Source organism: Ammodytes marinus, assembly GCF_949987685.1.
Source record: "Ammodytes marinus genome assembly, chromosome: 8".
Classification (NCBI taxonomy): Eukaryota; Metazoa; Chordata; class Actinopteri; order Uranoscopiformes; family Ammodytidae; genus Ammodytes; species Ammodytes marinus.
The window spans coordinates 11,538,466-11,551,841 of NC_137212.1; the positions used below are offsets into that span (position 1 = coordinate 11,538,466).

Below are 13,376 nucleotides of genomic sequence, written 5' to 3' on the forward strand. Positions count from 1 at the left end.
CTGTCAGTTTGTATCTAGGTGATTTCTATTCTAGAGGAGGCAATGAACCATTATCAAAGATGTCCAAGAAGCAATTTGAAACTGAGCATGAACGCCTGCGGTGAATGCAGCCACGTAGGTCAGAGGAAGTGTTCTCTGATGGCTCCCTGTGCTGTCGGCTTTACAGCTCGTTCTGATGCAGCTATCGTATACGTCATATGTTTGTGGCCTTTTGAATGGCCTGGCAGGCAAATACTGCTATAGTATTGTCCTTGCCCTCGGGAGAAATGATTTAATTCCTTGTGTGAACGTGAAGAGAAAGGGCCTGCATGCTTAGCAGAAGCCTCTCCAGGGGACAGAGTTGGCTGTTTGTTTTTGCCTCAGTCTGACATTTCATCACATCTCTGGCCCTGCATGTGCACCCACAGCCTCAGAAGTCATCTGAATGCTCTGCAGTAATGAGGGTGGAGAGTAGCTGTCGGCCCCGGGGCTGCGTGCCTCTTCCTCTAACTGGGGTCATTGCTGTGCTTTTGTTGGGAATGTAGAGGTCAGTTAGTGGATTAAAGAAACCATAAATCTTCAGCCATCAGCTCTGATACTTTAGTTAATCGTTCTCCGACACATATAAAAGGGTTCCTTTATGCAAACTGTGAAGTTTATTTTTGCGAGTGAAAGTTTTAATTCAGTCAGTTGGCACAACATTGGAATCCTTAGCTGAACCCGCAGTGGCATTAGTTTACTAGTTTCTGATGGAGCTTTTTTCCCATCAAATTTCACTTAAAACCTTGTCACCCTCCCCATAGGACCAAGTCTCACCCACTTGGAGACTAAGTAGGACGGTATAAGACATACAGGGGTGCTGTAGTTTTGATTCTCAATCCTGAAAAAAAGCTAAATGACATAGCGCCTGATAAAGCAGTTGATACCTATTTAAGAAAAAAGCTGTCATGTCTCTGACCCCTTTAATTACTGAGCTGTAACAATTCTCCGTCCACTCACGCATGGATGGTTAGCTGTGAGTGTGTATAGTATGGTGGAGGGGAGTGTGTGTGTGCAGAGGAGTGGGGGGGGAGGGCGATATATATTTGACCTGGAATATATGAACGATAATTGATTTTCATGGCCCCTTCACTGAGTGAAGGCCTGTGGTTCACAGCAGGATGTGGTACACTTACATGGTGAAATATTGTACTTTTCTCTCCACCACACTTACTTGTTTTGTTTGTTTATTATATTTATTTACACAAAATATATGATGAAATGAACTAGTGAAAAATGATGAATCCTTTCCTATCAAACTGCCCATCAGTAACTCAACCAGGGCAAACATTATGAATCTGCATACATGGTAGTGTTCGGTCAGGATCCCATGAGATGCCTGCACCAGTGTTTGTTTGTTGATCCTTAAAGAGGACCTATTATACTACTTTTCTGGTCTTAATTTCTTGTTTTACACTGCTATAGAGCAACCTGACACGAATCACATCACAAAAAACTATGTAGATTTTCGGGAAGCTCTTTCTCTTATTTTGGCGATCCAGCACATCCTGTCAACACTTGAGTGTGTGTGCTTCGGCAATCTCCGCTCCCTCCGCCTGTGCATCGGCCATCTCCGCTACCCTCCCCCCCCCCCCCTCCTGCAAACCCCACTCCGTTGTGATTGGTTACCTTCCTTCCGAAACACTTTCAGTGGCGGGAAGCGCGAGCATGGACCTATAAGGGCGCGAGGCAGACGCGAACAGGGAAGTGACAGCATTACCATACATGGAAACATCCGCGTGGTCACGTCACCAATTTTTATGCGACGTCACGAATTATGAAAGGGTAGACCGCTTTGAAGACGTGACTTCTCGACTGGCTAGAATAGTGTTTAGTGCTCTGCACAGACACCCCAGACGGTCAGCAGGGAATACGTCGAAATGCATGTAAGTCATTATTTGATAATTTAGTATGGTTAAGCATGACTATGAATCATCATAACAACGTTTATAGGTCATAAAAGTCAAAAAGCATCATAGGTCCTCTTTAAGTATATCATCCTGCAATCATTTCTGTACTTTGATTCGAGATAGATTTTTCTGGAAGTACTGCTACATAACTTCGCCTACATTAAAGAGATCCTATTATACTACTTTTCTGGTCTTCATTTCTTGTTAAAAACTGCTATAGAGCAACCTGACACGAATCACATCACAAAAAACTATGTAGATTTTCGGGACACTCTTCCTCTTACCAGTGGTGTAGTGGGGGGTATACGCAGGTATACGGCGTATACCCACTTATTTTTCAGGCGACATTGCGTATACCCACTTCTAACGGCCGCGACTGCGGGACTTGTTGCCACCCGTCCCGTTTTCCCCGAAATTGTTCTCTTTTTTTCACCAGCTGTCCCGGGAAAAGAAACATCTCTCCCGGGACACAATTTGTCCCGTTTTTTGGGGAAAATGCCAGAACCTCATTTGATTTCCTTCGTTCAGCAGTTCAGGCCGTTTCACACGGGCCGAGGCGTTTGTTTCGCCCACTAATGCATTCTCAATAGAGAGGCGAGCGGGCAGAGAGAAGGCGGCAAGCGTGCAGGGGCGGTCTTAACGATCTCGGGGCCCGTTTCAAGACCCTGTGGGGGGCCCCCACATTTTTTTTTCTATGAATAATGCTTGTGCATGCTCCCCGCAAAAATAAAAAATATTGTGGAAACCAGTTGGTTCATAGACGGATTATGAGATTTAAAGTAAAATGCATCAATCTGATGCACTTTCAGAGGAAAATTTAGATTTAAATCAAATCTTGAGCTGAAGAAGGAACATTATTTTTCTTAAACAGGCAGCACTCTTTACTCTGCAACTGTAAAAACATTTCAGTAGATTGGTCTGCAGATCCATGTTATATGATGGAGGGGCCCATTGCAACAGATACAGGGTGGAAAGCTACTTTTTATGAACAGTATAGAATTTACACGTATAAAGCTTATTCCTGTATGTGTGTGGGGCCCCTTATGAAGCCCATAAGACATATCTAATAATGCTTTTGTTTTGCACTTGCTTTTCTATTTTTCACCTGCTAGGGGCCATGATGATTTATTTCCTATTCCTTTTTGGACCCTAGGCTGTTATTGACATGAGTGACTGACAGGCCCGGTTCTAGAAAGTCAGACTTGGGGGGGCCCGTAGAAATTTTGGGGGGGCACACTGGGCAGGGAGACCGAAGATGCGAGCGCGCGCAGAGCGCGCGAGCCGAAATTTTTTGCCCTTGTAAGATCTCTGCGTCTGCTTTTTGGCACATTTACTGTGAATTGTGTAGAACACAATATGCAAATAAACGTTGAGTGTTGCTGTGTGGGAAATTTGATTATTGCATGTTTTTTTTCTCCAAAATGTTTATGAATAACATATAATATACATTATATACAACATAATGTGTATATATATAAAATAAATGATTGTGATGTAAGTGTTTTATTGGCTAATTTTATTTGATGCCTCAAATGGTGAATTAAATAGGCCTACTTCCTATTAGTCAATGCATTGTGTGTCTGAATGTGTTCTCAACAGGATAATGCAGAACTGATTTAAAAAAAAAATACACTTGGTTAACAGCAGCCAACAGTAGCCAGCTAATCTATATTTTACAGTAGGCAATTTAAATCATGTGTGTGTTTGTGTCCAACAGGACAAATGCAGAACAGATTTTTTGGGGGTTTTTTGATTTAGTTAACAGCATTCAACAGCAGCCAGCTGATCAATATTAATTTAACAGTAGGCTATTTCAATCATATATATGTGTGTGTGGACCCAATTAATTTTATTTGACATTTTCTTGGACAGCGAACGAAATTTTCCGTCCGATAGTGGGTCGGGAAAAAACCCAGACCCACTATCGGGGAAAAAAAAAAAAAAAAAAAAAAAAATCTCAAATTTTGGTTGGGGGGGCACAGCTCACATCTGGGGGGGCACGGCCCCCCCTGGCCCCTGGCTACCGCCGGCCCTGGTGACTGAGCTCTTTGACAATGCGACATGTAAAGTTACTATCAGTATCTCTGGCTTACCCTGAGCCCTTGGGCCCCTGGGCCTGGATGCATGCAGTTTTCTTCTCAAAGTGCACCAGATTGATGAATTTTACTTTAAAAGGTTGCATTTTTTTCTTCCGGGGGAGCATTCCCCCGGACCCCCCCTAGAAGGTCCAGGGTCCCCACCTCAGTCTCCCTATTTAGCCTACTGTGCAAACAGTGATGGTCCGGCAGACCGTAGCGGCAGTCAGCTGTCAGGACAGTGAACTCCCCCCCACTCGCACTAATGGCTGTAAATGGAGCGGACACGGAGGCTAAACATATAGCCGTTCTGCCAGCTACGCTCTCTATATCTTATAGGCTATTCATGCATTAGGCCTGTGTTGGACCACTACTCGCGAGTGGCTGTGTGAGGCAGCGCAATTATGGGAAATATAGGACCGACAAAAGCGGATGCGCGCGCAGTACAACTTAGAGTATACCCACTTCTCCAGGCACCACTACACCACTGCCTCTTACCCTAGCGAGCACAGCAGTCTCTCTCTACACACTGCTTTGAGCTTCTCCGCCCCTCCCCCCCTGCTGCAAACCCCACTCCGTTGTGATTGGTTACCTTCCTTCCAGCAGCGGGAAATTTTCAGGAAGGTGGGGGCATGCAGCCGGAGCTTGCCTGAGCGGCAGCATTACCATACATAGAAACGACCCGAGCGACCTGATTCCATTATGAGCTGCACAATGTTGTGTTAATTGGATGAGGTGTGTGTGTGTGTGTGTACATGTACAAGACAGCATTCCCCTCTCCTTCCTTCGCCACATTAGTTTGGACAAGGCTTCTGAGATCCTCAAGCTGTGGTTCCGTCTTTTTTTTTCCTCCAGAGGGAAGTTAAACCAGTTTTAATCTGCTCGTATCATCAAACCTCAACGTGCTGCGTCCTGTCTGAGCTCATCAGCTTGACGGGTTTGTCACAGAGCGACGTTAAGGCGGGCCTAATGAATGACGGGACATTCATTTCTCTGTGATCCGATGTGACGGCTGGGAGCTGATGAGCAGTCAGTCATAGTTTCTCATTAAGTTGAGAATATGATATAATTGAAAATTCAGATGGAAGCTTCTTTTCCTTTTGATGTACATTTTTTATTATTTTCACTTTTTGGCGTATTGCCTTGAATGCCCTGGTTAGGAGTTGTGCATCCTGATAATTAGTAATTTTGAGAACAACTCAGCACTTTCATATAGTGCTGTCGACATTTCTTTGAGCAGTAATATACTGTATGTGTCAGGGTTTATTACAAATCTTAAATCAAACTCTCCTTCCTGAAAAGCTTAAACACAAAATGGCTTGTCTGCCTTTGTGGAATTACACACATTCATATCAGCAGGGTCCACACTTTAGGCTAAATGGCCTTGCTCAAGGTTGATAGCACCGTAGCTGTTAAGGTGATAGAGATAATATCTCATACACGTAAATGGTCAAGGACATTCATGTTGCCCTCCAGATGCCTAGTCTGTAACAGTGTTCGGTTATTGTCCTTGTCATTGCATTGCAGATTGATTGAACGAGAAATACTTGTAGGCATAATTGAGGAGGTATAGAAAGAGCTTGCGTGGCTTAAAGCAGCTTGCTGGTCAACAAGTAACTTCCTTGTGAAACAACATCGAACTGATGCCCAGTGAAGAAGGAAGAAGAATCAGGCTAAATACAGTTGTGTCAAAGTAGTAGTAGTAAGCTAATCTACAGTAGATAGCCACGTCTTTGCTAGTTTCACAAGATAATTACCAAATGATGATGTGTAGCTTTTAACTCGCACCTAGAATCTACATCCATCAAGGTTAATTGAACAAAACGTTTTTTTTTGCCCTCACTGAAATGTTTGACAAAGAGGAACCCTTTGCCACAAAATAAAGTGCCTTCAACTGAAATGTGTTCAGTGTGAAGAGTTTTTTTATTAAAACATTTGAGCTCATATTTAATACATTTTAATATAAATCCCATTCACTGTATGATACCAAACAACAGTAATTCAGTACTTCTCTAATTCCTGGAAAATGAGAGACTTTGGACTTTGCTTTACTGGTCTGTCTTTTGTGTCTAGTGACCCCATGTTGTTCATTTATCTTACACCCATATTTGTATTATCAGTCAGTCAGTGATATTTGTATCTCTAGCTGCTTCCATCTTCAACTTGAATTGGCTTCCTTGGCTCTTCTGCTGTTGTCTATTGTCAATTGTAGCTTCAGTAATCTATCTGTGTTGGAACAATAACGTCTATTGTTTGTATGCAAATGCGCATTCATACTAGGCAAATCCACTGGGAACAATGCTGCATATAGAAAGTGCTGACCTATATATTGTAAATGGTCATTCATCTTGCTAAGACAAAGAACAGATCCTCATCCCAGCACACATTATCCTCGTATGTCAGTATATAATTGACTTGCGAACAGCTCATTGCATACATTAAAATTATGCTAACTCTATTAGCTGTGTAATGTTGCAACAATTCACCAAAGTGCCTACGCAGTCCCTGATTGTCCTGAGACTCTACTCGCCTTTAGTCCCCACAGCGAGTGTAAAGTTCTTCAAAGCGAGCAGGATGGCTAATTGGACTGCTAGCAATAAGAAAAGCCTCATTTGTACCGAAAGCCTCATTACACCAGGAGAGCATAGATGACCTCGAGGTCCCTGAAAAACACAAAAAATCACATTAGGGAATAGGGAGCATTTTTGTCCCTATTTATAGCTTCATCCAGCATCATTATTCGCTTAGAGGAAGAGTGGGGTCCCAAAGGGGCGAACAAAGTCAATGGTTCGAACCCAAACAGATGAACAACGTAAAATGATGATGTTAGTTTTAATGACGGGTACAGAAGTTTGAGCATTATGGCCTTGATCCGGTACATTTGTAGTATTGTTTGGCTCTTAAACATGTGAAAAAAGGCTAATATTTTCTTGCTTGATCAAAAAATTAATATGGATGGCAGTTAGTATGCTTTATATCTAAAAGAAAAAGCAAAATAATGTGACTCATTTTACATAACATAGGAAATGACCATTGAATACCAAATTCAAAAGCCTTTTATATTGCCACTGCTGGGATCATATACAGTATAAAGTGAAAGTGACACCAAATCACCAGTAACATCAAGTTAATAGCCTTCTCTTATTTTCTTGGTTGTGTGTTTTACAGGGAGCCGCCCATCTTCAGTGCCAGAGCTCATGTCTTCCAGATCGACCCGGCCACCAAACGCAACTGGCTGCCGGCCAGCAAACACGCCGTCACCGTGTCCTTCTTCTACGATGCCAGCCGCAGCGTCTACCGCATCATTAGCGTGGGCGGGACTAAGGTGGGAGGCCGCCACTCTTTAGACCACACACACACACACACACACACACACACACACACACACACACACACACACACACACACACACACACACACACACACACACACACACACATATACATTATTTTTGATTTGAGTGAATTTTTTCACCAATAAATCATTCTTTAAACATCAGTTTTCAAAAGTCTTTCCCAGCATTGACAGAGTATAAAGTGCTCTATGTAACAAACTTGTTATTTTTATTGACTGGTTATTGTATTTGTGTCAGATAAAGCCAAAAGAGATGTGTTGGGACCACTATAAAAATCAAATCAAACTTTTATTGAACCTCTGCAATAGCACGGCATGGTTGCACTCAGCAGCGAGATAATTTTTTTCTTCTCTTTTGTTGTTCTTATTGCGGTAGTGCAGGGACTCGCCATTTGCATAGTATATCCTCACAACGTCCATTAATTTTGGCCCACTCTGTGTGCATCCTATCCCCAGATTCTCCATATAAATGGAAATAAATCTGTTTTCAATTTTGTTGTGGCTGTCATGGGTGGGGATGCATTAGTCAAAGTTGCACATTGTCAGCAGAATATTTATAACACACCCACAACGGCAATGATGCATCCTCAACAACAGGAGAAAAAAAGCACCTGGGAGTCCCAGCGCTAACAGCATGTCTTGTTATCATCCAAATGAAATGCAGATGAAAAACTCTGCGCTTTGTAGTTTTCAGTCAATCGTCCCAATTTATCACCCTGAGAATTGAGGCTTTTGGGGAGGAGACCAAAGAAATCTGCACTTGGCAAGAAATCCACCTGATCAGCCTGTTGGCTTGAGAGTATTACTGAACAGATCCTCACACACACACACCACAACACACTTTTCCACTTAGCTCTCCTTCTCTCTCTCTCTCGGGCCTGGTTGGTACATAGTTTGTCTTTTATTTCCACGCACAGAGTCCTCCAGTAGACCTCCATATTTTTTCAATTCAAATGATACAGCTGAAAGGGTTTCTAGAATTCCTGCACCTACATAATCTAATTGTGGCGAGTGGTAATAATGTTGCAGTGTTATTCATTATTTGTAATGAGCAATCATCCTAAAGTTAACAATAGACCTCAAAGGGAGACACCACCAGCCTGTGTTCTGTAATGAGCTGCTGCTCAGAGAACTGGCCTCCCGATAATCACGTGAAAATCACCATATATTCTGGTCAAGTACATACAAATGAAAACCAACAATGGGCCTTGCTCAATTTGGCATTTAAATGTGACAGTTATTATTAATGTTCTTCTTGTTGGTCCTTGAACATGACCTCCTCTTCAAACCAGGCTGTTTAAGCACGTACTGTAGCTTGATAAATGAATACAAGTGCATGGAAGTGCAGAGGCCCACCTAGTTAAGGAAGAAGTGCACCTTCATCACAGCGACAGTAGTTGTGGATCTACTTGGAACATTTGATTTATGGAGAAACTTGTGAAATAAAAATGAGGTTGTAAATGGCCCAGTGATAACAATGTGATTTAAAAGATCGAGAAAAAGAAGTTAAAAAAAAGTAGATAAGTACATTTGTTCCAGTGAGCGAATGAATTGGTCTTTTATAGCAACAAGATTATAAAATATATATCATCAAAAATATGTATCTCCGATTAATGTGTACATATTTATTCACAGCATGTTTAATAACCCTCTCTGTTCTTACCCTGCGTTTATGTAAGTCCTGTATTACTGTGCAGGATCACTGTAATTTATCACAAACACGTTTTTTCTTTCCTCCTCTGGGATTACACTGTATTTTACCTCTTTTACTCTCCGTGGTGTCAGGCCATCATCAACAGCACCATCACACCCAACATGACCTTCACCAAAACCTCCCAGAAGTTTGGCCAGTGGGCGGACAGCCGGGCCAACACGGTCTATGGCCTGGGCTTCTCCACAGAGCAGCAGCTGCAGCAGGTGAACAGCGCTCCCCACTTCACACACACACACACACACACACACACACACACACACACACACACACACACACACACACACACACACACACACACACACACACACACACACACACACACATACACATCAGGCAACATTCAAACAGAAAATACTTCAATGAGCCTTTTTATTTGTCAGATATATAACACAGACAGGGTGGAGCGTGGGGGGACTGTGTGAGCAGGAGAGGACAGTGATGTGATGATCAAGGCCCCATTTTCCATTTATACCAGCACATCTTTTATCCAGATCGTGTCGGTGTCTGATGCAACCGGATCATATTAACCTTTCAGACACAAAACAGCCCCAGTATACATATGGAAATACATTTTCTCTTTTCCTCACTGGGATGCTCTCACGATATGTATTCATCTCCCTAGAATTTACATTTTACCTGTTGAAAACATAAGAGCATCTGTCACACACATTTTTTTTTATGTTTATTTATTTTAGATTTCAAGTTGGTATAATGTCGGAGTGAAAGTTAATATTATAAGAAGATACCGAGTGCTAAAATGAATACGTTTGAATTACAGATAAAAAAAAACTAAGAGGTCAGAGCACCTAGACAACAAATGATGATACCTATAAGTGCTATATTCCAGAATTCAAGATATCAGATTTCTTCATTTTTATTAACTTAATTGATCATGTACTAGCACCGGAGGAAATTTTTGCAGACTGATTTAAGCATGATGTGCAGATGAAATGTGACTTCTCTGTCTCTTCTCTCGCTCCGCCTGCAGTTTGCAGAGCAGTTTAAGGAGGTGAAGGAGGCGGCCCGTCTGGCCAGAGAGAAATCTCAGGAGAGGTTTGAACTGGCCAACCCTGTGCTCAACATCGCAGCTCCAGAGGTAAAGCACCGCTACACTTTTTTTCAAAGCTCCTGTGTGTGTCTTACTTTTTTGTTGTTATTTTGGCTTATTAATTCAAAATAGTATTTCCCAGGTAGATTATGTTAACTCCATATACTTAGATATATTGAATATAATCGATTATGTATGTAAGTCAAAAACATACCAGAGGTCAATCAGCTGAAATAAGTAAATAATTCAATATCCATAGTAAGGATTGCTTTTTGTTGGGCTATGCCAATGTGTTGATTTTATTGCATAACAATAAATCACCTCATGAAAGCTTTCCAATTTGCTGATCTGGAAAAAAGAAAAGGAAAAAAGGGGTAAAACTGTCCAGATTGTGGATGATCCTGAGGAATCTGGACACTGTGTCTAGAAAGAGAACATTGTTAAGAGCTGCATAACACATAAAGTGCATTCCAACTTATTGAATTACTGGTAATGAGGAGTAAAAAAAATATATACTAAAATACAATCGTAAAAGCTTACACTGCAGGTGCTCTTTTGAGGAAATATAATTTTAAACATGACAAAAGTATTTTTACTTCAGTCAATATACACAACATGCAACCACTGAACCTGTGACCTAGAGGGGACATGTTGGTCTCTGTAACTTCCGGACCAATACATAGAAAGCGCAGCAGTAATATCTTAACAAACTTGGTGCCTACATTTCTATTTTAAACATAGAATCTTGAGGGATTAGACTGATTCCCAACTGGCCGCTCCATTATTCTCCCAATGGTTAAGTCCATTAAAAGATTTCATGGGTGAAAAATGGAGATGGGGAAGCAGAAAAGGGACGCTGGCACTGAAGGTGTTCGGAGGGGGAAGAAAGGGCCGGGGCTGAAAGAAATAACAATGAGGGAGAATGGGAAAGAAAGGGGGAGGAGCGAGGGGAGCTGAATCATGTATAATTGAAAGGAATCGGGCTGTCGCTGGAACAACAATGGCCAGCTTTTATCCTGCCAGGTGGACTTGATAACTCAAGCTTGCAACTTCTTCACAGGAACCTTTCCTGTGAAGAAGTTGCAAGCTTGCCTCAAGTGGCAACTTTTTGTCCTTCACCCCTTCTCCCAAACAAAACAATTGAATTTAGTGACCAACACCATCAACTCTAGCAGATGTCCTGTTTTGGTGGCTGTGGCTGTGATTTTATTTTGTTTGAACATGGAGGAAACAATTGCCTCTTTTGAACTTCTGTGAAGCTTCGGAGCTGCTCTGTCAGTTCATTTTAAATTCTTTATTTCCGCTAGTATCAGCAATAAGTGTGTGTGTGTGTGTGTGTGTGTGTGTGTGTGTGTGTGTGTGTGTGTGTGTGTGTGTGTGTGTGTGTGTGTGTGTGTGTGTGTGTGTGTGTGTGTGTGTGTGTGTGTGTGTGTGTGTGTGTGTGTGTGTGTGTGTGTGTGTGTGTGTGTGTGTGTGTGTGTGTGTGTGTGTGTGTGTGTGTGTGTGTGTGTGTGTGTGTGTGTGTGTGTGTGTGTGTGTGTGTGTGTGCAGGTCTCAGAGACTGCAAAGTCACGCTGCCAACTGCCACCTCTAAGACACTGGGATAAGAGCTGATTGTTTGTCTTATTTATCTATTGAGTGAGGCCGAGGGATGACAAAAACAGAAAATCAATACCAAGAACGGCAACAGCACAAGAAGTCCGGTGAACAAATTGACCAGTTTAAAGCAATTTGACATTTAAAGCTGTATTGAATATAGTTTTCGAGTTGATGTTGGATTTAGCAGCACACACTGAAATTGGGAGATTAAAGCTCATCATTTTCCCCTAATCACCTTCCATTGTTATTCAGTTAATGCGACATATCTATTTTGCATTCATGGCTTTAGATAACTCTCCAAACAACGTGAAATATTGAAAAACTGCCTGCCTGCTCTACGTCTTCACTAATTCACCCTTTGGTGTAAACATTCCCTTCTGTGCCTTTAAATTGCAAATGTGCTTTTTTCATGTGTCAGATTCTGATTGATATTCACAGATCAGAGCTCAGTTTATTGCCCCGGTGTATATATAACATTGATCAGCCACTTGGTTTTTGATCCCTTTAATCTAATACTGTATCTGTAGAGCTTGATTTTCTCTGCTCAAAATATTGCACCACGGACTAAATTCATATGATAATGCGAACAGTTTAGTTTGAGATCTAAGTGTTAGTTCACTAGTAAACAAAAAATAAAGTAATATTATAATTTAATCGGCTGTATTATTTTTATTTTTTTATGTAATTATTTTGGACATTTTGTCTTCATTGAACAGTTACAATATAGATAGACACATGGAGACTCCACAATTAGGTGTATTTGTATTACACTTTTTAAATTCACATTGTTACAACATGTATTTTTTGTTGCTGCACAAAGTCACGTTTTATTCCTGTATAGAAATAAAAACGATCGAAAAACAACAATCGAATGAATTTTGTAAATCGCAGCGAGGAAGTGCAGTGTTTAACAGCTGAATGCAGGCCATCAGTGTGGCAGTGTGAACAACTACCCACCCACACACACACACAGAGGTCAGAGGTCAGGGTCAGGAGCAGAGCAGCAAGCAGAAGTGTTAGAGCATGTTACCATGGCAACCACAGAGACACTTTTCCCTGTGTGGTAGGTCTGTGGAGAAAAAAAAAAAAAGTGTCTCCCCTCTATACACACACACAGACACACACACACACACACACACACACACACACACACACACACACACACACACACACACACACACACACACACACACACACAAGCATTACCTGGCTGAATAGAGCTGCAAGGTCAGACACGCAGCACTGACTTCTAGATAAAACAGCAGCCATTGATTTTGTGTCAGGCAGTAAACACAGAGGTGTTGTTGTTATTATCACATCTGACTCAGCGCTGCACATTGTAAAACACCGCTGATTGTCTGAATCTGTGTAATATGGATATAATTCCCAATCAAATGGTTATAGAGTTTGTTTATTGTATATGAACTACACAGCCAAGTATTAATCCCAGCCCTGCTGTGGCTGAAATGCCGATTACGAGCTCTATTGAGGCTTTCATAATGTGTCTACAGTTTAAAGCGCTCCACCTGTTTATAGTGGGAATGATAAACAAAAACAACACTGATCACAGATTGGAGATTTAAGTATACAAATATTTAACAGAATAACTGTAATTTTAAATTCACAAATAAACATAACATAACACACATGTACATACC

The 13,376-nt window shown here is 41.6% G+C and overlaps 1 protein-coding gene across 3 annotated transcripts in view; it reads left to right on the top strand.

The window, feature by feature from the left end:
* The window catches only part of LOC307254197 (homer protein homolog 3-like), a 44,708-nt gene that overhangs the window by 9,911 nt on the left and 21,421 nt on the right, over positions 1-13,376 (top strand). For all 3 annotated transcript variants that reach the window (XM_080032483.1, XM_080032482.1, XM_080032481.1), the window contains 3 exons: positions 7,172-7,328; positions 9,143-9,274; positions 10,060-10,167. In XM_080032483.1, coding sequence (XP_079888609.1) covers positions 7,172-7,328; positions 9,143-9,274; positions 10,060-10,167 — 397 coding nt within the window. The remainder of the gene's footprint in view (positions 1-7,171; positions 7,329-9,142; positions 9,275-10,059; positions 10,168-13,376) is intronic.